Here is a 26,247-nt window from a genome sequence, read left to right as displayed (position 1 = left end):
TCTGTCTGTATTCCCAGGGCTCAAAACTCTGCCCAACCAATAGGAAGTCTTCCGAAGTACTTTTTGAATGAATAAATGAACCTGTAGGCCACATATGGCCATAGGGCTGTTCTGATCTCCAGACAGCCCTATGTAAGCAAGGTATGAGCTCTTGCAGGACCGCAAAATAACTTTCTGACCTGTCCCAGCAGGAGGCTCTGCTGCAACCCCCAGGTCTGTAAAGATCGTTTAAGACTTAGGCCAAATGAGTCAAGGCATAGCTTCCACTGCCTGTCACCCCTTCCATCTACTTCTGGGCCCAAGGTCTGAATCGGAAATGAAATGCCCACTGTGATCAGATCTAGGAAAACGTGAGTGACTGCCCCCCACACACACACACCCCCCCCCCACCCTGGCTTGAGATGCCTTCTGCATGGCTTAGGCTGGTCCTGAGTGACTGATGACTGAGCACACCATCTCTGCTGGCCAGGGCATGGGCTCAGGCAATCCTACTCCTAATTGGGGCCAGGGCCTGTTAACACTTGCCCTAGAGCCTTCAGGGAGTTCATCTGTCCCTCCACCTGCTTACCAGGTCCCAACCAGTGGGGCCAAAAAGCACCAGGAAGGTGAACACACCATGTGGTCCACACGGTGTCCCTTTGATCTCTGCAAAGCCCCTATGGTCTTCCACAGGTCCATGGACAGGCCCTCCCACCCTAGCGCTGGGAATCATGCTACACCAGGACAAAGTCTTGAGCTTCCCCATGGCCTCTTATAACCAACCTTCCCAGATCCATCACTCCCCAAATATTGTTGAGTGCCTTCTCTGCCAGTCACCATGCTAGGTGCAAGGGGCGTAAGAATGAGTAAGGTGCTGTAACTTACCAGTTAGGAGTATGACACCTACAGATTCAAGACTGGCCTCTGCTCTTACTCAGCAATGAAGAGCAGCTTCAGCCTTCTGTAGAGAGGGAGAAACCACAGTCCCTGCCTCCCAAATCGCTGAGAGCTAGTGCTAATTCTCTCTGGAACTGGCAGCCAAACCCTGGCAGAACAGAGCTCAGGAGGGGACGCTAGGACCCTTGTTCCACTGTGGGGAAAGGGCAGCAGTCTTGGCATGAAGAGCAGGAGGATGAAGCAGAGCTCCAAGCCTTCAGGACTGAGTTCTCCAATGGGCCACGGAGTCTCCCACAGCCAGCTTCCACCTGGGCTCGCCCCAGGTCCCTAACCCAGGCCTGCGTTTCAAGGATTGCTGTCATCCCCACAACTGTTCTCCCTACAGCTGCTGGCTGTGTTCTAGGCCAGGGTCATTTCTCAGCCCCAGAGCAGATAGCCAAAGGACTCACTATTTCTGCAGGAGACGTGGGTCTGGGGACAGGCATTTAGAGGTGGCTGAGCCCCAGGCGTTCCCCCTCTCTGCTCTCCTCTCCTGAAGCTTCAAAACATCAGGGCACATTTGGGAAGCTGGGTCCCCTACCCAGCTGCTTGCCCACCTTTTCGTCAAGAGGTAGTTGCACCCTCCCCTCCCCTCCCAGCCCCGGCCCACAAGAAAGCAACAAAACCATCGTGGTGAACACATTTATTTAATATGAGGGGTGGGTATTGCTGTCTCTGTCAGTGTGTATGGGCTGGTAGGGAGACAACCAGAGGGACTTCTGCCCTGGAGTAAGAGGCTGTTCTGGCCCCAGGCTGGGGGTGGTGGGGAGCAGACTGAGGGGATGGGGTGGTGTGTAAGGAGGGGAGGGCAGGGTGAAGCTCTGCACACATCCTTGGGACCATGGTCCAGGCCCACCCAGTCACCAAAGCAAGAACCGAATAAATAAAGTGCAACCGTGGGGCTGGGAGTGGGGAGAGGGAGGGCACCGGGCGCACCCACGCCCGCAGCCCACATTCAGTGCTGCCAGGTCTGGCCCACCTCCTGGCCAGACCATCTTGTCCAATCACCCCTATGTCCGTCCCTCCAAGAGCCAGGCAGGCCCTGTGCGGCTACTGGAGGTAGCGATAGGCCTTAAAGCAGTGGTTGCCCGCGTCGGCCACCACCACGTGGCCATCCGAGGTCAGTGCCAGGCCCTGCGGGCCATACAGTGGCTCTGCAGATGTGTTGATATAGGACAGGAAGGAGCCAGAGCTGTCGAACACCTGAGGAACGAGTGGAGATTGGAGGGAGCCGTGAGATCAGGCAGATGAGTGGCATTTGGGAAGGGGGTGCATGGGGCCCAGCGGGAAACCTCCCCCTGGTGCCAACCCTGGGCCTTCCTTCCTCACCTGGATGCGGCTGTTGCCCCAGTCAGCCACGATGATGTTTCCATTGGAGTCCACAGCTACTCCCGTAGGGGCATTGAACTGCCCATTGCCCTCACCGTGGGAGCCGAACTTGAAGAGGAACTCTCCGTCGGCACTGTACACCTGGCAGGGGAAAGGGCTGGGGACTGGGGACCCGGCCTCAGGCAGAAGGCGGGGCCTTGGAGGAGGATGGGGTGAAGCCCCAGGGCTGAGGACCCCCAGATCTGCAGCTATAAACCAGTTCTTCTTCCCAGGCTTCACGTCCACGCATGCCACTGCCTACTGGACACCTCCAGCTGATGTCCCTTGGGCAGCTTATCTTCCCTGGGAAAGTAGTTCTTCTTTCTCCTTCCCAGTGACTGGCAACACCCAGGTAGCCATGAGTCATTCTCAACTCCACCTTCTCCTCTGTTTGACGGCCAATGAATTACCACAACCCGCTGACTGTATCGCAAATCTGTACCCTATGCATATATTGCCACTGCAATGGTCCTCAGCTAGATTATTGTAAAAGACTGATCTTCCTGCCTCTAGTCTCACCCCAGCCAGAGCGATCTTTCTAAGACACACAGGACTGCATCACCCTCCTGCCCGCAATCATTCAGTGACTCCCCATAGCTCTTAGGAAGAGAGCAAGCCCCTTAAGGGAATGAGCAAGCCTCATTCTCACCTGGCACCACTGCCCTCTTCAAACCTCATCTGAACTACTTGTAGTTTCTTGACTACATGGTATGAGTTCCCACCTCCTTGGCTTCTCCTGTCCCCCTACCTTCTGGTGAATTCCCACTTGTGCTTAGTCTCACCTGAATCAAATGCTCCTGCTACACCCTCACCCAGTTTCCCTGCACTCTCCTACCACAGAATGTATCACATCACACTGTAATATCCTGGCACCTTCTTCTCTTCCCCACTAGACCATAACCAATAAGATAGGGAATGTATTTGCTTTATTCATCACTGTATTCCCAACTTCTAGCATAGTGCCTGGGACAACGCAGCCACGCCATAGATGTTAATTGTTCAAATGAATGATCTCAAGGGGGAAAAAAGGGAGGTGAGGGAGAGAGGAGTCTTGTGCGAGAGGAAAGGGTGTTGGAACAGTGGTCACGCAGGGAGGGAGGACACTGACCTTCACGGAATGGTTATGGAAATCCGTCACTACAATCTCATTCTTGTTGTTCACAGCCACAAAATGGGGCCCTGAAAATACAAAGTGGGCTCTCTGGCAGTAAGCCAGGATACTGAGTGGGATGGGGAAGAACATCTGGGATGACAAAGCTGCGGTGTGAGGAGAGGGGTGGGGTCTCTGGGATGATGGTGCCAGGGTATAGTGAAGGGACAGGGTCCCCTAGGGCCAAAATATAGGAGGAGGGGGTCTGTAGAGCTGGGACATCCAGGGGAGTTCTCTGGGACTGGGGTATCGAAGACTAGGTCTCTAAATTCTTTCCCAATACCTGCAAAGTGGCGGTCAGTGGCCCCACGGCCCCCAAAACGGCCAACCAGCTTGCCATTGGGTTGGAAGGTAAAGACGCAGCAGGACTTGTTGTCGACCACAATGATATGCCCATTCCGGTCTACAGCCACTCCCTTGGGGCCCATGAGGCGGCCAGCTCCAACCTTGGTCTGGAGGAAGGGGATATCTGTTAGGGGCTTTATCCTGCCCGGTGGGGAGAGTAGTCCCAGCCTGGCACCAAAGCAGAACCTTAGGCTGAGGATGGATTGAGCAGTCCAGGCCCTGACCACCAGGAGGCACTAGAATGGTCATCTCAGCTGGCCCCAGGGGTGCAGAGTAGAGTGACAGCAGGCCTCTCACCTTGAACTTGCCCTCAGGGGAGAAGATGCTGACCCAACGGTTGTCATAGTCTGCCACGATAATGTCTCCATTGGTGTCCACAGCCACACCTGTGGGACGCTGCAGCTGCCCAGGCGAGCGTCCTCGGACCCCAAAGCGGAACTTGAACTGGCCTTCATTGGAGAAAACCTGGAGCAGAGGAGCAAGGGAGGGAGTGGGCAGGAGGGGAGAGACTGTAGGCACAGAGGGAAGGGAGCAGGATCCTGAGGGAGGAGACCCACCCCCATTCATTCATCACTCAACAAGCACTTCCTGACACCCTGCTGTGGGTAGAATCAGACGTTGCCAGCGCAGACCTTAGGGGACATGCAGCAGAGGTGTGAATGGGACTGTAAGAACGTGAAAGGGGTGAGAGGTGGTCCCAGGGCAGGGGCAATCCGAGCTAATAGCCTAATAAGGATGCCAAGAGATGAACCAAAGTTGGCGAGTAAAGAAGGAGGAAGAAAGGTGTTTAAGCAGAGTCAGCAGTATGTAGAAGGCACAGAGTCCAACAGGAGCACTGCTTGAATTCAGTATGGGCACTACTTGCCTAGTGTGGATGGAGTGCAGTGGGCACTCCTGTAAAGAACAGAAGGAGTAAGGTTTTATTCCGGGTATGATGAGAATTCACTGAAAATTTTTGGGCAAGAAAGTGACAAGATGAGATTTGACTTTGTAGTATAAGAAATATATTTGAGGGACTTCCCTGGTGGCACAGTGGTTGAGAATCTGCCCGCTAACACAGGGGACACGGGTTCCAGCCCTGGTCTGGTAAGATCCCACCTGCCGCACAGCAACAAAGCCCGTGTGTCACAACTACTGAGCCTGCGCTCTAGAGCCTGCGAGTCACAACTACTGAGCCTGAGTGCCACAACTACTGAAGCCTGAGCACCCTAGGACCCGTGCTCCGCAACAAAAGAAACCACCGCAATGAGAAGCCCGCACACCGCAACGAAGAGTAGCCCCCACTCGCCGAAACTAGAGAAAGCCCACGCACAGCAACGAAGACCCAAGGCAGCCAAAAATAAACAAATAAATAAATTTGGGAAAAAAAAAAAAAAAAAAAAAAAATATATATATATATATATATATATATATATATATATATTTGGCCTTTGTCCCCAGTGCCTGGCACAGAGCTCCTCAAACCCTTAGAATTTCCTGATCAATAAGAGTGTCTTTTGTCATTCATAAGGAGTCCCTTTTGAGTTTATGCTAATGAGGTGACTTAGGGCAGGGCCCCTAGATGGCTTCAGGATGGGGCTGGTCACCAGAAAGACCATCTGACTAAAGGGTCGGAACTTTCAGCTCTACCCACCAACCTCTGGGAAGGAGAAGGGGTGGGGAGCACAGATTAAGTTTTATAAAAATTCTTGAACAACAAGATTTGATGAGCTTCCGGGTTGGTGCCAGGAGGGTGTGTACCCCAGTTCCACAGGGACCAAAGCTCCTTATACTAGGGACTCTTCCAGACCTCACCCTATGTATCTCTTACCTGGCTGTTCATCTGTATCTTTTATAATATCTCTTATAGTAAACTGATAAACATAATTAAATGTTTGTCTGAGTTCTGTGAGCTGCTCTAGCTAATTAATTGAACACAAGGAGTGGGTTGTGGGAACTTCCAATTTATAGCTGGTTGGTCAGACTACAGGTGACAAACTGAACTTTTGATTAGCATCTGAAGTAGGGGCAGTCTTATGGGACTGAGCCCTCAACCTGCGGGATGTGATGCCATCTCCAGGTAGATCATGTTGGAATTGAGTTAAATTTATAGGATCCCTGGTCGGTGTCCACTGAGAACTGGAGAACTGCTTGGCGGTGTTGGAAAAAGCACATGGGAGCTTTTTCAGAAAGAGCACTCTGGCTGCAGGGAGGAGTCGAGACTGGGACCTGGCCGCCCAGTCAGAGGTGCTGCAGTGGTCCAGGTGAGAACTGATGATGGCTTGGACCAGGGCACTTGCTGGAGGGAAGTAGATGGATCAAGAGACATACAGGAGGAAGACTCCACAGGACTTAGCAGCAGACAAGAAAGGGGTAGGTAAGGGTGGGGGAATGGACAAGGATTAGCCCATCCAGGCTATGAGGCTGATAAGGTAATCTGGACAGAGGAAACCTTTCAAGCTCTCACCCTCTTCTACTTCTTCCACCTTAGCAACATGCTCAGGTCTCACCATCCTAAAAGCACCTACGATTTTAACGCTCCTCTCCTCTATAGCTAAGCCTTCGTGCTTCTCCTTCACAGCCACAACATCACTCACTGCATAAGCCTCACACATTGCTTTGTTATAACTCTAGGGACACAAGATAAATCAGAGCCAGGAGCAGCCTTGGAGAACTCGAGTTATGGGCCTTGGCCTTGTTCTTTGATTCAGATGTTCTCCCTCCTGCGTGGACTGAGCCCCCTGCCCCTGCACCATCCCCATTTCTTAGGCCCGCAGGGCTGTTTGAACTGGTCTCACCAATGGACATCACTTCCTCCTGATGTGGACCTCCCATCATGCCATCCCCTGGCTGATCAGAACAGCCCCTGGCTTCTGCCCTGGTCCCCTGTGGTTGGACAGCACTTGCCAGCACGAGAAGGCAGGCACCACGGGCTGAAGAAGTGCTGTACCACCAGCTGGGTAGTGAGGCAATGTGTCTGCCTTCTCCACTCCGAGCAGCTTAGTTTCTAGCTCAACACTGAGGCTTTAGGGGGTCTTCCTCTTCCCATCCTATCCTAACCTATCCCACCCATTACACCTGGCCAACTCCTACTCATCCTCCAGTTCTCAGAATTTCCAGGTCACTTCTTCAGAGAAGGTTTTAATGATCAACTCCATCTCCTATATCAATATACACACATAAAGTTAAGTCTCCGTGATATATGCTTTTTAGCTCTTTTCATAACAACTGTCACTCCTGTCACTAAATAACTGCTAAATATCCTTGTCCCCCATCTAAGGATGTAAGCCCCAGGTGGGGCAGGGACTGTGTCTGTTTTGTTCGCTGCTGCATTTGCAGCACCGGAATAGCAACTGGCACACAGCAGACATTCAACAAATGAATGAATCCGTCAGCTCACTCGCAGACCAGAATCGGACGCCTCCCCTTGGATGCCGCACAGCGATCTCAAACTCCCCGCACGCAAAAGTGAATTTATCAACTTATTCCCAGGCCCGCTCCCAAATGGCAACACCGCCTACTCAGGTCACCAAGCCCTGCAATTCTTGATCTCTCCCTCTCCCTAGACATCTGATGGCTCATGAAAACCTGCCGTATTTGCTTCCTTATCTCTAGAATCTGCCAGTGCCTTAATTTGATCCTTAACATCTCTCTCTTTTGCCATGGTAGCAGTAAGCAACTTCAGGATCTGAGTCTACTTGGGGGAGAGACCAAAACAAAATAAAACAAACCAACCAGGGATTCTGGTAGAGAATGAAAAGTGCTATATGGCAAAAGGCTGAGGGAGCTTGGAGGAGAGTGTGATTAGCATTCTGCCTGAAGGAAATGAGGAAGTTTTCACAGAAGAGCTGATAAAATTTCTGGACTCAGACAATTACACAAGGATGTAATATATCCAAATCAAATTCTTCATTCAGAATCACAAAATGTTTCTTCTCTTCTGTCAGCTGATGCTGATTCAGCACAAGGAGAGGATCTGCCTCAGCTGCCACCATAGCCGGGTCCAAAGGAGGAGAAGTTCACAAGAATCCCAATCCTCACGAACCGAGGGGGGGGTCACAGTGCATCTGGCAGCCTGGCCCACAGCACACCTGAGAACCCCAGAGTGAGAGAACCTCAGCTTTGGAATCGAGAGCCAGGCTCCTAGCAGCTATGAAGTTGCTGCGCGGGTGGCAGCAGGGGCAAGGAGGATGGCTGTAGTAGAAGGGAGTGTCTGGAGGGGGGAGGGGCTGCACTAGGCCCTCCCTCTTAAGTCCCCACCCTGAAACAACAGACAAACACAGCCCCTCGTCAGGGAGACAAAGTGGCACATCTTTCCGGGGATGTGAGTACCTGTGTGTGTGCGCCCCAGGGGAAGTTTCCCAAACCTCAACGTTTGTGCCAAAAAGCATCCTTGGCATAAGAAGGAGGAACGGAGTTGGAGGGTGGAGGGTGTGATGGAGTAGGGCCTCGGCACCACCCCTACCCATCCAAACCCCTCCACTCCTCACTATCCAGCCTGGACCCAAACGCCTCCCTGCGCTGACCTGAGCCTCTCCTTTCCTCTGCTCTTAGGAACAAGGTGGGAATAAAGGTGGGCTAGACAGGCTTGGGAATATAGTCATGGAAGAGTTCCTGGCTCCTTCAGTAGGCTAGGTGGAAAGCAAGGGCCAGGAGAGCAGACACTGAGGTGACAGGTCTTTGGCAGAGCTGCACCTGTGACAGGGGTACTCAGGCAGAGGGTCAGGAAGAAGTTTAAATATACAGATGTGAAGTAAGGATCTTCAGGGAAAAGTTTTACTACCTGACAAAATGTTTCCAAGAACTGAAAGTTTACAGTAGTTAGAAACAATCCTGTACAGAATAAAATCAAAGTTCCACAGCTTCCTCTCCAAAAGCATTTACCGCGTGACCTCAGCTACTCCACTCCTAAGAGTAATCTCCCTTCAGCCGCCCTGGGATCCTTCCAGTTCCCTGAACAACGCCCTAGAGCACCTTCCACCTCCTGGCTTTTGTCCCCACCTGGACAATGGTATTTTCAACAACAGCTAACAGTTAGAAGGTTCACTTGGTGTCAGGCACAGTACATGATGTCATTCAATGCTCCCAGCAACCCTCTGAGGTATTCTTTTCCTAATTTTACACATGAGTTAACCTAAGCTCAGGGAGGTCACATGACTTGTCAGTAAGTGGCAGAGCTAGGATTCAAGCCCAGGTGTCTGGTTTCAGAGCCTGAGCTTTGAACTGCTCTGCTGCGCCTACCACACTGGTGCCCGTCACTAGGCTCTGCCTGTTCGTAGGCTCACTACAAGGAAAAGAGAAAACCGCATCTTCTGGCTTTATGGAGCTCAGAGTGCAGCAGATGCCATGTCCCTTCAAGTGGCAGATGCTTTACTCAGGTGTGTGAGGCACTGGGAGGGCCAGAGGCAGGACCACCTATGAGGATGCACTATAGTCTAGCCACTGGAAGGCACCCCTTTTCACCAGTTATCCCCATTTGACTGTCTAGTCAACTGGACGTTTGCGGAGACGGGCACGGACGACACGCATTCCGGATCCACGCAGGCATGTTGGAAGATAGTGGGGAGGTGCAGAGACTGCATCCTGACCACTGTGGTGGGCAGAAAGCAAGCCAGCCAGGTGGAGACTCAGGTGGAGGCAGAGGGGAGGGAACAATGAGCCAGATCTTTGGGGTCCAGGTGCTGGTCTGGCCTGAGCCGCAGCCTGGGAGGTAGAGGCTGCCAGCACAGTAAACCCTGGTGCCTAACTGTGAAGGTGCTGGTTACGGCTGTGGCCCTTGTGGAACGGATGGCGAGTGAGTGGGTGAGGGGTGGTGCTATGATTCATTGCGCTTTAAGTAAAGGTACTATCTGTAGGGTTTCATCCTTCAGGAGGCGACCTGTATACTTTGTTGGGTTTTTGTTTCTTTGTTTGTTTTGTTGTTGTTTTGTTGTTGTTTTAGTAGGCTGTAGCTTGAGAACTTCTATTTTGGTGTTAGGGGAGAGCTTACCTGGATACATTGGTTGTTGCTGTCTGCTACCACTATGCGGCCGCTGCTGGCTGCGGACACACCCTGTAAATTGGTGAATTCACCCTTCTCCCTTCCACGACTGCCTGTGGGGAAGAAACGGGGTGGAAGCAAAAAATTCACACTGAGGCATTTTGACCTGGCCCCGCCCCATCCCCCCTCTGGCTCCGCCCTCGGCCCTCTGTACCAACGCGGAAGACGAGCTCGTCCTCAATGGGGTTGTCCTTCCGTTTGCCGCCGGTGCTGTACATGGAGCTGGGCCGACGCACCGCCTTCTGGCGCACGTGGCTGCCCGGGCCGCCAGGGGACTTGACGCGGCGCTTGACGTCGTCCGGGGAAGGTGGCAGGTCCCCAGGACGCAGGGCCCGCACGCGGAAGGGGCTGCCGCGCACCGGCTGTCCGTAGAGCAGCACCGAGAGGAGCAGCTCGCCTTCGGTGCGCGCCGTGTACACCAGCTCGTACGTGCCGTTCTTGTGGTCCACCACGGGCACCGGCAGGCGTGTGCCGTCGGGGCCCGTGATCTCCGCGCGCAGCTCGGCGCTGCCTGTGCGCACCAGCCGCCCATCCTTGTCTTTGGTAGTGACAGTGAGAGAGGCGGGCTGGCCCACCAGCGCCTGGCGCAGGCCCTCGCCAGTGGCCACCGTCTCGTGTGCAGTGGCGCTCGTAGTGAGCAGCGCACCCAGATTGAGCACCGATCGCCGCAGCCCGTCGACCTCGAGGACCAGTTCCAGCTGCGCGTTCTCGTGCGGCCGCTCTGGGAAGGCCTGTGCTGCCAACGCCGCCAGCCGCTCTCGCATGTGCTTGCGCACGAGCAACACCTCCGGGGCCGAGCCCAGGCGCAGTGCCTGCTCAGCGAAGCTGCAGCTACTGCCGATGTGCTCCTGCCCCTGGCGCAGTGTGTCTAACTGGGTCTGCAACACCTGAGGAGGGGTTAGGGGAAGGTTGGGTAAGCAGGCTCATGGAGGGGAAGGTGAGGGGGGCGTCTCTGTGATTCCTGATGAACTTGTGCTATGGCGTGAAAGGAATACAAGAGGGTGAGTGTGGACGAGGGACACAGATGCCCGCAGTACCTACTGGCCACGCCAGAAGGGGGCAAGTATAGACTAGGGGAAGGGGTGCGTGGGTGTGGGAAGCAGGGGACGCGTAGAGGCAACAGGCCATCTCATGATGGACGGTGGTGGGAAAGGGTGAGCAGACACACCTTCTGCTTGGCTCCACAAATGGCCTCCAGGTCGCTGACCAGGGCCTGCTTGCGCTGCTGCAGCGCTTGCTCCAGGTCCTCGAAGGCTGCGCTGATCTGGGCCAGGGCCTCCGCCTTGCGCTCCTGCAGCTGCTGGCTGATGCCCCCCACTAAGGCGATGGCAGCGGACAGCTGTGGTAGTCTGGGGAGGGGAAACATCTCATACCAGGGCTGCTTGAGGATGCCCTCACCAAACCGTCCCTTCTCCCTGGAGACCCTACTGCCGCCCTCCAGGATTTCCCCTCCCTAAGAATTTTATCTCCACCCTCCGGAAGGTCCCTCCTCTGCCCCTGCTGAAGCACCGTCCCAGATGGCCCCACCAGCGCGGGCTCCCGCCGGGCGCCTACCGGCCGCGCACCGCCTCGAGCTGGCGCTGCAGGGCGGCCTTGTGCTGCTCCACCACGTCGCGCAGCAGCACGGTGCCGTGCTCCCGATGCTCGCCGGCGCGGCACTCGCCGCACATGGCCGTCTCACAGGCCTCACAGTAAAACTCCATCGTCTGGCGGCGTAAGGACTCCCGTCAGGCAACGACTAGACACCACACTTCTCTGTCCCCTCCCCCCCCCACCTGCCTTCCTTGCCTCTCACCTTCCAGGTGCACCCCCCCCCCCACCTGGACCACTTAGAATACCCTCTCACCCACAGCCACTCGGCCCCTCCCCCGACCTCTCCTCCCCCTCCACCCCAAGTCCTGGCCTCACTGGGCCTGCTTGGGCCCACCTTGCCTTCATGGTTGGGGCAGGAGAGGGGGCGGCCAGCCACTGCGCTGAGGGGGTGGGGGTCCTCGGGGTCGTGGGCCCCATCAGGTGCCTGCTGCATGGCCTCCATGAGGCTGCTGATGAAGAAGTTGTTCTGCAGCGCAGAGACGCCTTGCTCAGGGAGGATGGACGTCTGCCGACACACTGGACAGGACAGCGTCAGGCTCTGGGCAGGGATGTAGTTCTGGAGGCATCTGGCCAGGGAGGAGGGGGAGTCAAAGGGATGAAGGGGCGGGGCGGTGTCAGTGCACCCCTCCTCTCACCTGCCATGGGTGCCAATCCTTCTCCTCACAGGTGTGCTGTTACATTCATTTTGAAACCTCTCTGGCTGGCACACGCATCTTGTCCTAACAGCAGGGGTAAAAGGCCTCACCTCTCACAACTGAGTGGGAACACATCCCTGACGTCTCTCAGAAGATCAGACATACCCACATTCCTCACAGTGTGCACAGACACAAGTTCACCTTTCACAGGTGTTTACAATCCCTTCTCACAGAAAATGTGTGACTACCTATCCCCGCACCATTAACTCATTAAACATTTACTGGCTGCCTACTCTTGCCAAATTTATGCCAAGCTCTGGGGATACAAAGATAAAGCACAGTGCCTACCTCTAAAATACTTCCCGTTTGTAGAGAAAAAAAGTAACAAAATTAGAGTTTGTAGAAGTAAACAGTGTGATGATTAAAGGCATGGGTCCTGGAGCTAGGCTGCCTGGGTTCAATTCCCAGGTCAGTCAACTCTTATACTGTATGACCCCTGACAAGTTACTTGACTTTTATGAGCCAAGAATCCCTCCTTTGTAAGATGGAGACAGTACAGGCTTCACAAGGTGTGGAGAATTAAATGTAAAGTGCTGACATGCCTGTACAATATATCGTACAGAAAGTATGATATATTGTAGTATTACAATACTATTATAATACTAATTATAGCTATTCGTATTACCTATCATTAATATAGGGAACACAGAAGATGCAGTGATAAGGAAATGCATGGAAGGGGCCTCTGGTAGTAGAGAGGGTAAGCAGAAAAGGCTGAAGAGAAGGTGACGTAAGCAAAATCTTCATGGACAAATAATTGTTAGTCTAACCAAGAAAGGTGCAGGGAAAGGAGGAAGGGTGTTCCAGATACAGAAGGTGGCCAGAAACAGCATAGTATGAGTAGGGAATTATAAGCAGTTCCAGGTGGCTGGAGAGAACGTCCAAGGCAAGGAATGCTAAGGGAAGTCTGGAGAGAGAGGCATGGGCCAGCTCATGGAGGGCTCCTGGGTCACATCAAGGAGCTCAGAAGTCATCTCAACGGCACGAGGGAGTTGCAGGAGCATGGTACAGCCAGGTTCACATTTTACCAAGTCCCCCTTCACTGCCTCTGTGTGGAGGGTGAGCGTGAACATGATGAGACAGCAGACGACGGGGAGGAGCATCCTCCTCAGCATCCAGCTACCATTTACTGAGCACAGTGTGCCAGGCTGTGCTTTGCACTTGGTGTTTGTTAATGGCCTCAGAAAGGGTAAGTGGTCCAAAGTAACGAAGCTAGTAAGCACAAGAGCCAGATCCAAGGCAAAGCGTGTGCTTGACCAAGGTACTCTTGTAATAGTCTAGGCAAGAGGTGAGGAAGACCTGGATTTAGGCAACAGCAATGCAGACTGAGGTGGAACAAATTTGAGAAGTATTTAAGAAGTGCAGGGCTTCCCTGGTGGCGCAGTGGTTGAGAGTCTGCCTGCCGATGCAGGGGACACGGGTTCGAGCCCTGGTCTGGGAAGATCCCACATGCCGCGGAGCAACTGGGCCCGTGAGCCACAATTACTGAGCCTGCGCGTCTGGAGCCTGTGCTCTGCAACAAGAGAGGCCGCGATAGTGAGAGGCCCGCGCACCGCGATGAAGAGTGGCCCCCGCTTGCCACAACTAGAGAAAGCCCTCGCACAGAAACGAAGACCTAACACAGCCAAAAATTAATTAATTAATTAATTTTTTTAAAATTAAAAAAAAAAAAAAAGACAGGGAGGCCATCAACATTTAGATGGCTTCTGTAGCCATGGGAGAGGATATGATCACCAAGAAGGGGATTACAGTGCCAGAGCACCCAGCAAGTACTGAAAGAGGCGAGCAAAGAGGAACGGGCAGAGAGGTAGGAGGAGAGAGAGTGTCAGGGCAGCAAAGTGAGTAGTGCAATTTCAGAAGCAGGGAATGAGTAGTCATCACTGTCAAAAGCAGCTGAGGAGTCAGGGAAGGTAAGGACTGGAAAATGCCCATGGAATTTGGCAACTGTAAGAGTACTTTTGTCTGTGAAGAAAACAGTGAGTGGAGGGAGGGGTAGAGGAAGGAAGGCTTGACTCTGGCCAGTTGAAGAGTGAATGGGAGGTTGGAAGTTTGAGTAAAAAGGAGGTTGATGGGTTGGATGGCAGCTGGGAGGGACAGAGGGACAAAGGAGTGTTCTTATCTGTTTGTAATGGGAAGCTTGAGCATGTTTGTAAGTTGAGGAGCCAGTAGAGAAGGAGGGAGGGAAGAGACTAGAAGACATGGGACGAGGTCTGGGGATGGGAGAGTGGCTTAGGTTGGCTGGAAGAGGAGGAGTAGACCCCATCCTCTGGACGGAGGGAGGGCAAAATGAGGTGGATGCACTTGAGCACAGGGGGCAAAATTGCAGAGAGGATGCCCAACTTGCCTCGGGCAAGGTCAGCTGCTGAAAGCGAAGGAGTGGGGTGGTGGTGGGAATCCAGGAGGACAGGGAGGCTGGGATTAGTCACTGAAGGGAGGAGGAGAGGAATCTTACTAGAAACAGACTGACGGCAGCTGTGTTTGGAGACCACAAATTTGTGGAGGGAAGATTTACATGTTGCAAAGTTTCCCATATCCTCAATCTCTTCTCTTAACGTTCTCTACACTTCTTGATCTGAATTAATTAATTTTTATTTATTTAACAAACACTATGTGCCAGGCACAATTCTAAGTGCTTCACAAATATTAACTTATTTGTGACCTAGTTTCCCCTTCAGTCTTCTCGAGTTGAGAGTGGTTTTTGTCTCATACTCCACATTCCTCAGGACCAGAAGGTGGGGTTGAGTCCTCCCCGCCCCCAACTGGAACATTTCTAAATTCTTCTTCTTCAGCTCCTTGGAAGCTCAGGCCTTCTGTCTACAACACCCCTCCTTGATGTCTCCGCTGACTCAACGGTTGCTTCCCCACTGGCCGAAGTCTTTCTTCTGGCTCACTCTCTTCTGTTACCCTCCCTCCCACCCCAACACACACACTCCTGCCATCATTCTCGGTGGCTCTGACATCCACAGGGTGACCCACCCACCGTCAAGATTTCTTAGTTCCTAAGCTTCCTCTCACCCCCTCCCCCAGTGATCTTTTCCTCCAGTTCACCTCAGCTGTCCACTCCCATGCTCCCAGCACTACCTATGTCTCATCACCCATCACGGCATCAACTACGAAATCTGCATTTCAACCATTCCACTCAGTTCCCCTGTAACTCTCTCCCCAGCTTTGCTGCATCTGGGGTTCACCCTGAATACCTTTGAACTCATCAAGATCTCCATCCTACGTGTTGCACATACCTGGCTTACGACTGCTTCCTAACTGGCTTCCTGTTTCCACTCTTGCTTCTCTAGAATCCACGCTCCAAACGGCAACCAGAATGAGCTTAAGAAAAATCTAATTTATGGAATTCCCTGGCAGTCCAGTTGTTAGGACTCCGTGCTCTCACTGCCGAGGGCTCGGGTTCGATCCCTGGATGGGGAACTAAAATCCCATAAGCCATGCGGCGCGGCCAAAAAAACAAAAGTCTAATTTATGTCACATTATTTCCCTGCTAAAAAAAAAAAATCCTCCGGTGGTTTCCCACTGCATATAGAACAAAATCCAAAACTTTCCTAAAACTGCCAAGCTCCCCCGTGAACTGTTCTGACTCTTTCGGACCTCACTTCATCCCACTTTCCTCCTCACTCAGTCACGCTGGCTTCTCCTCTGGTCACTGAACATGCCCCACTTACTCCTTTCTTAAGGTCTTTGCATGGAACAGCGCAAAGATAATCCTGTTGCCTGGAACAATCTGTACATGTCTGTTTCCTTCTCGTCCTCAGGTCTCAGGTCAAATGTCACCTCCTCGGGGAAGCCTTCCCTGATGACTCTATGTAGACTAGCCCCTGGCCCAACCGCCCTCACTTACTCCCTGTTTATTTTCTGGAAAACACTTAGTCCAAGCTGTGACTCTCCTGCTTGATTATTTGCTTGCCTACTGTCTGTCACCTCCCACTAGAGCATAAGTCTTTGAGAGCAGGGACCAGGGGATAAATGAATGAGTAGCATTAAGAGAGAAGGCTCTGCAGTTAAACCTGGATTCAGACCTCGACTATTTACTTGCTGCGGAGCCTCGAAAATATCTCTTAATTGACTCTGAACCCTAGTTTCCTCCTCTCTAAAATGGGGATAATAAAGTATCTGTTGTGAGGATTAAGTAAATCAATACATGTAAATCACTTAGCCAGTCCCTGGCAAATAGTAAGCAATCAATACACGGTAGCTACTGTTATAATTTCTCAGGCACTGATTTTCTCCAAGAGTGCTCAGTGATCTGGGTATAGGAGAAGGTATGGAGATATCCAATTACGGCTCAGATCCAGGATTCAGCTTCTGCCACATGGGTTTAGAAAAGGACAAAGGTGTGTGGGAATTGTAGAGGCCTATGGTCCACCATGGGATTCAGGATGGGTAGGAAAGAAAGGGAGACCAGGAAGGAGATGGAGGCTGGGAGAAGACGGAGCAGTCAAGGGCATTGGACATCTACATCCAGTCAAAGCTGGTGTAGTGAGAGTGGGGTAATGGAAGCCAAGAGTGGGATCCTGGAGTTTGTAACCACAGAAGAAGTGGTATTATTCTGGGTGTTGGCAAGATGCAGGGCGTCATTGGGAGGGTGTCTGACTGAGGTGGCACAGGACTACATTTATCTGTAGTCTGACTGTATGATGACTTGATTACTATCTTTCTCCTTCACTATACTGTAAGCTCCTTAAGAGCAAGGATCATATCTGTTTTTGCTTATCACTGCTTGCCCAGTGCCTGGGACAGGTCTGGCACATAGTAGTTGCTCGATAAATAAATATGTGTTAAGTGAATGAATAATAGATAGAAGCCCAGAGGCTGGGAGGGGTTGCCTTTCATTCAGTGCCTCAGGACAACAGTGAGGACAGGCAGGGAGGACAGACCTAGCTTTGAACATCTTCCCACTGGTCAGGAAGTTCTGGGGCCAGAGCTGGTTGAGAGTCTCAGCTCTGCCTGATTTCTCTGGGGGTGTCGAAGGCTGCCTTGGCGTTTGGGCAGGGGCAGAGAAGGCCCTGTTGTGGGCAGGGGCCACAGCCCAGTGTTAGGAACCTCTGGTCCTCTCACAGGTTCTTGCACCGAACCCTTACCTCCTGTAGGCTGGGGTTCATCTGCTCCCCTCCATGTGTGCACATATCTCCCTCACCTCTTACAGGTTTACACATGCCACTCCCTTCGCCAGGGGGCCTGCAAGGTCCTCATCCCTCCCCGGTACACACACCCTCACCTCTCACAGAAGGTGTGCAGGCAGGGCAGCACCTTGGGGCACCGGTACCGATCCAGGCAGATGCTGCACACCAGGAACTGCTTGTCCATTGGCTGGACCTCTGGGCCAGGGCTGTCCTCCCTCTTCGCCATGGTGCCCACGGATGGCTCCTGCCACTCACACCAGCCTGTGTACGGAAAGACGGTCAGCACCAGGGAAGCCAGCAATCCCTCCCTCCACCTGATCCCCATCACTCAAAACCCCTGCAGAGCACTAGCCCCATCTCTTCTCTGCCAGGGACCGAGCAGCGTGAAGAACATGGACTGAGTACCCTCCGAGCCTGCTGCTCTGGTTAAAAGCACAGGCGTCAGGTTAGATTGATTTCAAACCCAGCTCAGTCTCTTACCAGCTATGTGACCTTGCACAATTCATACACCCTCTCTGAGCCTCAGTTTCCTAATTTGCAGTTATGGAAATAATAATCCCTACCTCAAATGGTTGTTTTGAGAATTTGCGATAGTGTATGTCAAGTGTGTGGTACGGGGATGCCCTTCACTGACACACCCACCCTTCATCTCCTCTGCCTCCCCCAAACCCTCCCCCAGGAGGCTTTCCTGTTGGAGTGTCTCTCCTCTGACCACCTGCAGCCCTTCTATCTATGCTCTGACCCACCTCCCAGCACAACCGCCCGGGATCACATTCTTTTCCACATCCAATCAGTATCCAGGTCTCGTGGATTCTGCCCCCCAAATACCTTATCCCCTTTTCTCCAACTGCACAGATACCACCCCCAATTCAGGTGCCACCAATTCTCTCCAGCGATAACAGCAACAGCCTCCTAACTGGCGTCCTTGTCTCCTCGCCTATGCCTTCTCATCCCTCTCTCTCACAGCCAGAATGAGGCTTCTAGACACAGATTCCATCTTGTCACTAACTCCCTGTTTAAATTCTTTCAGTGGTTCTCCATTGTCCAGAGGACAAAGTCCAAACTCCTTAAACAGGCCAACAAAGCTTAGCTTTGGCCCATACCTCCCTCTACCACCTCACGTCTCATGATTCTGTGAGTAGTCACACTGGTTTCTTTCTTTTCAGTTCCTGGAAATCTCCTTGTTCTCTTTTGCTTCTGGGCAGTCACACATTCTGTTCCCTCTGCCTGAGATCCTCTTCTCACCCCCACTTCGTCTGGCTAACTCTTGCTTATCTTTCAGGTCTGCACGTAAATGTCACTTCCTCCAGAAGGCCTTCCCTGATTTCCTGAAGTCTGGGTGAGGTGCTCCACCTTTATGTCATTCTGCACCCTGTCTTTCCTCCATCCTGGCCCTTATACACTATACTGTAATTTTCTTGTTACTTCTCTGCTTTTTCCATAGTATGCAGAGTTCTTGAGGAGAGGCATTATATTTTATTTCTTTTTTATTCCTAGCACTTAGCACAGAGCCTGACATAAGGATTGGTCTATATTTATTGAATTAATTCAGTAATTCAACAAATATTTATTAAGTGCCTACTTTGTAAGGCGCTGGGGATAGAGTGATAAACAGAACAGATATGGTCACTGTCCTTGTGGTGGGGAGGTAGTGAAAAGTAAATAAATGAATAAATACATAATTACAAATTGGGGGACGGGAGTGCTATAGAGAAGAAAAGAATGCTATGAGAAAGAATGCTTTTTTGATTGGGTGATTGGGGAAGGCCTTTCCAAGCAGGTAACTTTTAAGCAGAGCTTTGAGGACTAGAAGGAAAATAGTAGGGATGAGGGTGTGGGCATCAGAGAGTGAGGGAGGGAAATCGTTCTAGGCTGAAGGAACAGCACGAAGGAAAGTCCTTAGGCAGAGACTCACTGAGAACTCGAAAGGGTTCATGTGGTCAGAGCAAAGGGAATAAAAGGCCGCAGGTGAGTTTGGGAAGGTAGGCTGGAATGAGATCACAAAGGACCTTGATGTTAAGAATCTGGGTTCTATCCCAAATTGGGAGGGAAATGATGCAATTTACAAAAAATAAAAATAAATTAAAAAGCTACACTGGCAGCTATGAGGATTGAAGAGGAGCCAGGGTGGAAGCAGGGAGACCGCCTGGGAGGCTACCCCAGTTCTTCAGGTAGGCTGATGTTGGCTATTAGCAGAGCTATAGGCAAGAAAGTGGATTGATTTGAGAAATAACCATGAGGTTGAGTCAAAAGGACACCACGATGGACTGGATGTGGGAGGGGAAAGGAATGACAATAAGGACTCCCAGGTTTCTCCCCTGAGGAGGATGGGCTGTGCCTAGAGACAGTGAAAGCTAAGGAGCTGATCTGGGCCATTCCATTTTAACCATGAGACGTCTGAGAGGTGCCTGTGTGATACCCAGGTAGAAATGTCAAGTAATAAATAGAATATAGGAGCTCCAGGGAGAGGTCTGGGCTGGTTTTTGACTTGGAAGCATTGGCATATTAATGACACAAGGCAATGATAACGGATGGGACCATCTAGGGATAGAGAGTGAAGAGTGAAGGAGAACTCAGAGAGATGGGAGGAAGACCAAGAGTGTGTGGGATGAAGGAAGTCAGGGGAGGGGGGGGATTCAAGAAAGAAGGAGCGGTGAAGTAAGATGAAGACTGGAGAGTGTCCACCAGATTTGGCTGTGGTGGAATGGGAGGGGCAGAAGCCAGGTCAGAGTGATGGAAAGATGAATGGAAATGAAGAAATTAACACAGCAGTTGTAGACGATTCAGGAGAGAAATCTGGCCATGAAGGGAAGCAGAAAGATAGTCAGACTACTTCAAAACAGGCAGTGACTAGGAGCAGGTCACCACTATCTGTGCCCAGCTCGATGCACCATGGCCCTCTCTAAAAACAATGCATGAATGAAGAACGAATGAATGAATGCAGTGGGGCCAGTCCAGAGTGCAGAGCTCTCTCCAGGTTTGCGGAGGGGCAGGAGAGGGGCTCAGCTGCATGTGCCTTATGTTTATGTGAGGGTGGGCATGGATAGGGTAGGAAGGGCATCCCTGAATGTGGACACTGGGATTCTGAGGTTCTTTCTCCAGATGTGCAGGGCTCTGAATCTGGAGACTTAATACAAAGACAACAACATAGCAGGAGCAGGACAGATTGAGGGTTGGCAGAGGGAGCAGGAGGCCAGAGCCGAGCTGAAGCTTCTGTTTGGCGAAGGGGAGGGCTGCGAGGAAGAGTAGGAGTGGTCTGCTGGGCCCTTCTGGGGCAGCTGGAAGTCAGGCTCCGCCTCTCTCCAAGCCCAAGGGGCTCTCCCAGCCTGTCACACAGGGGCGGAGATTGGGCAACATCCAAGCACAGACAGCTCCCTCCCTTCCCCTTCCTGCTTCAGTTCCCCACCCAGACGTGCTGGGCGTACAGCCGCTGAGGTCACACCCCTGCCTAAATCACCAAGATTCCCTTCCTCTCCTGGGCTTTTACTCCCACCTCTCCCATCTCGCTGCTCCTTAGAGATCTGCCCCCAAGGTCCTACAGGCCATGGTTTAAACAGACTGTTTATCACAGCAGGTACTTGGAAGATCTTGAACTCAGAGCTGAGATTTCACCCTCCTTCCTCGGGCTGCCTACTGCCATCTCTGCATCCCTTATCCTTCCCATCTTTTAACTGAGGTTCTAAAGGCACTTCATTTCCTCTTTCAGCATTCATTCAACACCTCTGCTAGGCCTGGGAATACAAAGATACATACTCGCAGCTCAGCCTTCATGGATTCCACAATCTAATAAATCAATTAATGTAGTGCAATATGGTGAGGGCTATGACAGGGAAGCACAGATTGCTAAGAGTCACCTAACCTAGATCTGGGGCGAGGGAAGGATGTACAGGAGGCTGGAGGTCCAGGGAGTTCTCCTGAAGAAAGGGCCATTCAAGAGCTCCAGGATGGGTAAGAGTTACAGAGAGAATGGTGCCTTCTGCATCAGGAGACTGAATCAAACACTGTGACAGGGGAGGACTAAGAAATGAGATGCAGTGGTAGGCAGGAGCTAGATCATACAAATCTTTGTTGGCCTTACTGAGGAGTTGAGACTTTACCCTTCCCTGCTAGGGGATTAAGGCTTTATCCAAAGAGCAAAGGAGCAGGGTGGGGAGGTGGAGAGGGTTTAAGTATAGAGCGAGAGAGCAAAAAGAGTAAAGTTTTGACTGCACCGTGGAAAACAGGTGAGGGGTATCATGAGTAGAAAGTTAAGAGACTGCCATGATATTGTAGAGGAGAGGTGATGGTGGCCTTGATTAGGGGAGTAGCAAAGGGGAGGTTGACAGAAGTGGATTTTATAGGGAGGAATCAATAGAACTTGGTGACCAGTTAGTTAGATAGGAAGAGTAGAGGGAGAAGAAAGAATTAGAGATGATTCCTAGTTTTCTGGCTTGAAAACTCTGAAAGACAAGCAGTTTGGATGGGAGGGTGACAGGCTCAGTGTTTAGTAAGAGGAATCTGAGGTGCCTATGGGACATTTGAGAGGTCCAGCTGGCAGTTGGAAAGATAAGCTGGAGCCTAGGAAAGAGGTCTGGCCTGGAGGTATGGATTTGGGAGTTGGTGTAGAGATGGTACCTGAAGGCATGGAAGTGGATGACATCACCCAGAGAGGGCATAAGATGAGAAAGGAGAGCCTCTGACTGTGCCCCAACGAACCTCAACATTTAAGGGACAGGCCCAGAAAGCAAAGCCTGAAAAGAAATTGAAAAGGTGTGGCCAGAGAGGCAGGAGAATCAGGAAAGAGATATGAAAGCCAAGGGAGAAGAGAGCTTCACAAGTAAGAGAACAATCTGCATTGTGAAATGCTGCAAAGAGTTCCCATGATCTAAAGCCCAAAAGAAGCTGGTATTAACCTCAGGGAGTGTGGTTTCTAAGGGCTGGAGGAAAGGAAGCCAGATCCAGGGGGCTGAAGAGGAAGTTGATTGTGAGCAAATGAGGACAGCCAGTGCTGATTCCACCTGATCTTTGACATCTGCAAAGGATGTGTTTCAAGGCTTTTCAGTTTCTCCAAATTCTCAAACAGCATCTAATTTCCTCCATGACTTCCTCGTACAACCTCATGAGAGTCCCAGTATACATGATTGACACAGCTGTGAGTGAAGGTAGGTGACCGAGGCATTGTGAAAAAGTGGATGCAAGAGGCCAGTTAGGCTCGCTTGCTTCTGAAAATGACTCACTCCTGGTCACTAGCCTCCAAGTGTATTTGATCATTTGAGGCTTCAGCAAAATGACAAATGACTGCAGGATACAGTCTTTGGGTTTTCTCTGAAACAGATGAAGACTTGGAGGAGGTAAAGTCCTCAAAGCCAAGGAATCCTTGCAATAACATTCGCAGGGAAGGAAAATGATGAAATTTGCAGTACCATCTCTCCCACCTCCTACTGCCAGACTGAGCAAGTAGGTGAATGAACCATTCAATGAGCTGATCAACCTATCAAACAATCAAACTTCCTGGGCACTCTGGACAAGGCCCTTAAAGTGGTTACTGGAGACACAATGCTGAAACAGACACACTCCCTGTCCTTCACAAGTTCTCAGACTAGTGTGGGAAACAGACATGGAAATACACAACTACCACGTGATAAGTGTCATGATATTGACATATTCAAACTGCTATGGCAGCAAAGAGGAGGAAGTACCCAACTCTGAAGGTGGTGGAGAATAAAGAAGACTTGCAGAGGAAGGGATGTATGAGCTGGCTCTTGGGGGACAAATAGGAGTTTGATAGGTACACTGGGAAAACAGTGAGTAATGGAACAGAAGCATGAAAAATTAAGAAACATGGACCAGTTGGGCAAGAGAGCAAGACTCAAAAGGGCAGAGGTTGTACTTGATGCTATCACAACCCACTCGATGCGAGTTCTCCACTTGCCTCTCTGGCTGCTCCTTCACTGTCCATTCCTTATATGTCTAGCTCCTCAGGGCTTTGTTCTAGGGCCTCTTCTCCCCTCACTTTCATACTGTCTGGAAAAATCTCACCATCTCCCATGGTTTCAGTTACCATCCACTTGCTAATGACTCCTAAAGCCTTATCTCCTGTGCAGAAAACTTTTTGAACCCACCACACCTGTATATCCAGCTGTACCTTGGACATCTGTACAGGGGTGATGCTAGAGACTAGTCTAAAACTGAACTCACTTTCCCCTAACCCACTCATCTTGCTGCGTCTCTCATCTCAATAAAAGCCACCACCATCCACCTAGCCACATCAGCCAGAATCCTGGGAGTCTTTTCAATTCCTCCTCTTCTTTCAACTTTCAGATATAAGGTATGACTATTATTCTTGTTTCTGCTCCTAAAATGTGTCTAGGTTAAAAGTCAGGAGATCCAGGAGCTAGTCCTGACTCTCACTAATTTCACCAATGCAAGGTAAGACTCTGGACAAGTTCCTACTCCATCCCCTTACTTGCAGATTGGGGGAGGGTGTCTTTTTCTTCCCCAAATCTGAGATTCCCAAGGTTTTCTGTCCAGCCAAAGGTCCCTACAGACTGTAATATGTACCCATGATTAAATCCAATCTTGTACTACCTTGAGTATGATTGCTGGTTTCCACAGGAAGGCTAGGTGTGTTAGAGAGTGGTTGTAGTTGTCCCCACCTCCCTTGCAAAATAAATGTTTGCTGAGTTTAGGGCACCCATGACACTCCCTCTGGGCACCCCCTACCCTAGCCTAGCAAAATGGTTTCGCTCCATTTTTCTGAACACAGCCTGTACTATATCAACGATGGGCCTTTGCTCAAGCTCTTCTCTCAGCAAGAACGCCATTGTCCCCTAAGTGGCTGAGGCAGCACCCGGCACACAGAGGGTGCTCAGTATATGTTGGTGATAAGAGAGCCATGTTTAAATCACTGCAGTATCCTCTCACCAGACAGAGAGGCAAAATCAAAGGCAATAACAAGACAAGTGAACGAAGTTCCAAGGAAAAAGACCTCTACTTAACATAAAGAAGCTTTCCCATAACAGAAGTAGTAAGTGCTCTGTCACTGGAGGCATGCAAGCCAAGAGAAGCAGGGCACCTGTCAGGCCTGCAGCTCTGATTCCAATTCTGCAGCAAATCAGAACCCTGCTTAGGGGATGAATGGGCACTGATGAGCTGGACAGACAGGCAGGGAGAGACCTGTGAAAAAGACCTCTGCACCTGCTCCAACCTCCCAGATCTCATCTTCCTACAGGGGCCAGTCCTGGGTTTCTGCTTTCCACATCGGAGACCCCCACACCAGGAACAAGCCCAGGGCTGGCCTTTAGTGGACTGACCTCCCTGGGGTGCAGCCTGCCCCTCCAACCTGCAACCATCTGTCCCTGCAGGTTTGCAGCCCATGATCTGAAGCCAAGTCCAGAAGGGAGGAGGCCAGAACCAGGGAGGAGCCTGGGGTCCTCCAGGCGGGGCCCAGGCTGCAGGGGAAACAGAAGGGTCCTTTCCTACAAGAAACAGCCTCCGGATGCGGCTTCCTGTCCAGAGGCCAGAGCTAGAGGAGGAAAGGGTGTCCTCTATACCCGCCGGTGGGCCTCTAGGTGCCTGAGAAGGGAGGGGGTAGCAAGGGGTGGAAGTGTCTGCACCAGGGAGAAAGGAACCCTCGGACAAGCTGGGCCACAAGATTCCAGAGTCCCACTCAGCAGCCCCACCCGCTCCCCCACCCCCCACCATCCTCGGCCGCAGCGTTCGACACCCTCCGCCAACATACACAAGCTCCCAAACCCCGCGCTCCTCCAAGGAAGCATCACCCATCCACCCGCGCCTCCCCCCTCAAACATGGACCTCACGTGAGCAGCCACAGCCCGAAGAATCCCCCCACTGCTCTCACGGACAGGGACACGCCTCACGTGGACAGAGACAGGCACAGCTTTTGAAAAAGCATCTATGCCCTCACCCACAGACACTCGGACACACACACCGCCGCTCGCACCCGGACCGGGACCTGGGCAGACAGGGATACAAACGCACCCCTGGGGGCCGCCCTTCGCACTCACCGCGGCGAGGCAGGATGGGAGGGCCAAGACCCGGACTGCGGCCACTCCGAAGGGCCCGCGGCGCTGCCGCTGCTGCCAGCGCCCGTCCGCCCGGCTCTGCCCGCGGCGCCGCCCCACGTCCCGCGCCTCCGCCTGTCCCCGCGCCGGCGCCGCCGCCGGACCCGCCGCACAGGCCGGAGGGAGGGGCCGGGGCGGGGCTGCGGACCAGCCGGGGGAGGGGGCGGCTCGGAGACCGAAGACCCACCCACGCCCCGCCCGCCGCCACGGAGGCCCCGCCCGCCCCTACCCCACCCGCACCGCTCCTCCAACTCTCCCGAGGCTCCTGCAGGAGCTGCCTCCCCTGTCGGGCTGGGGAATCCTTGAGCAGGATCCCGGATCCCGGATCCCGGATCCTCGATCCCCGCCAGCTGCCTCTGGCTCCCGACGGCTCCAGGAAAGGGCAGCGCAGTGGGTCTCAGGGACTGGGCGGACGCTCCGTCACGAAAAGGCAGCTGGACAGCAGGGTGTTCGGACTCTGGGAGCCGGTAAAGGCTGTCTCCTGGAGGTGCCCTTCCAGGCTTTCCTGGGGGGCTCCTACGGACTATGTTAGTGTGGTCTCTGCTGAGCAGGGGGAGACAGGGATCGCCGGTGCCTCGGCACGGATCTCTGGGCGGCGGACGAGCCCCAGGGTAGAAGGGCAGTACGCAGAGCTCTGGGAGAAGGGGCTGACGGGGTAGAAAGATGGGGGACTTAACTTGGCTCAAGGTGCCTGGCTCTCCCTCAGGAGCCCCCTCGCGAGGAAATTATGGTTCAGACCATCCAGCGACTCCCTTCCACCCTCCAAAGACCAGAGCAATTCTCAGAATCATCGCCTTGTGGAAAAGCAGCCCCGGTGGAAAATAATAAAAAGCATAACAGTTAACAAGGACTGAGTGCTTATTATGTGCCAGACACATAACGAATCACTTTACATATATTATCTTCTTTAGTACTCATAATCTTAATAGGTAGCTTCTTTTATTAGCCGTGTTTTGCAACGGAAATA

The 26,247-nt window shown here is 52.2% G+C and overlaps 2 protein-coding genes across 3 annotated transcripts; one reads left to right on the top strand and one right to left on the bottom strand.

Moving 5' to 3' along the window:
* Positions 1–1,543: 1,543 nt before the first annotated feature.
* TRIM3 (tripartite motif containing 3) lies at positions 1,544–25,373 on the bottom strand. 2 transcript variants are annotated; one of them, XM_082341494.1, is made up of 12 exons: positions 25,224–25,373; positions 17,313–17,478; positions 11,725–11,956; positions 11,352–11,503; positions 10,966–11,146; positions 9,952–10,684; positions 9,747–9,850; positions 4,076–4,243; positions 3,717–3,885; positions 3,392–3,462; positions 2,245–2,385; positions 1,544–2,118 (listed from the first exon to the last, which is right to left on the bottom strand). In XM_082341494.1, exons 2-12 carry the CDS (start codon positions 17,441–17,443, stop codon positions 1,966–1,968), a joined length of 2,235 nt encoding a protein of 744 aa, XP_082197620.1. In that variant the 5' UTR covers positions 17,444–17,478; positions 25,224–25,373; the 3' UTR covers positions 1,544–1,965. The 2 variants fall into 2 exon arrangements, with proteins under 2 accessions (XP_082197620.1, XP_082197621.1); XM_082341495.1 differs by lacking the exons at positions 17,313–17,478; positions 25,224–25,373 and having other exon boundaries at positions 11,730–11,947.
* On the top strand, positions 25,238–26,127 carry LOC309605583 (uncharacterized protein; the record flags this gene model as incomplete). The annotated part of the gene is made up of 2 exons (XM_082341676.1): positions 25,238–25,747; positions 25,987–26,127. The coding sequence occupies 2 exons, from the start codon at positions 25,238–25,240 to the stop codon at positions 26,122–26,124; spliced, it is 648 nt and encodes a 215-aa protein (XP_082197802.1). The 3' UTR covers positions 26,125–26,127.
* Between the last annotated feature and the right edge of the window lie 120 nt (positions 26,128–26,247).

This window comes from Balaenoptera borealis, assembly GCF_965194805.1.
Source record: "Balaenoptera borealis genome assembly, chromosome: 11".
Lineage (NCBI taxonomy): Eukaryota > Metazoa > Chordata > Mammalia > Artiodactyla > Balaenopteridae > Balaenoptera > Balaenoptera borealis.
The sequence above is the reverse complement of the archived record's forward strand: the minus strand, read 5'-3'. Positions and strand labels throughout refer to the sequence as shown.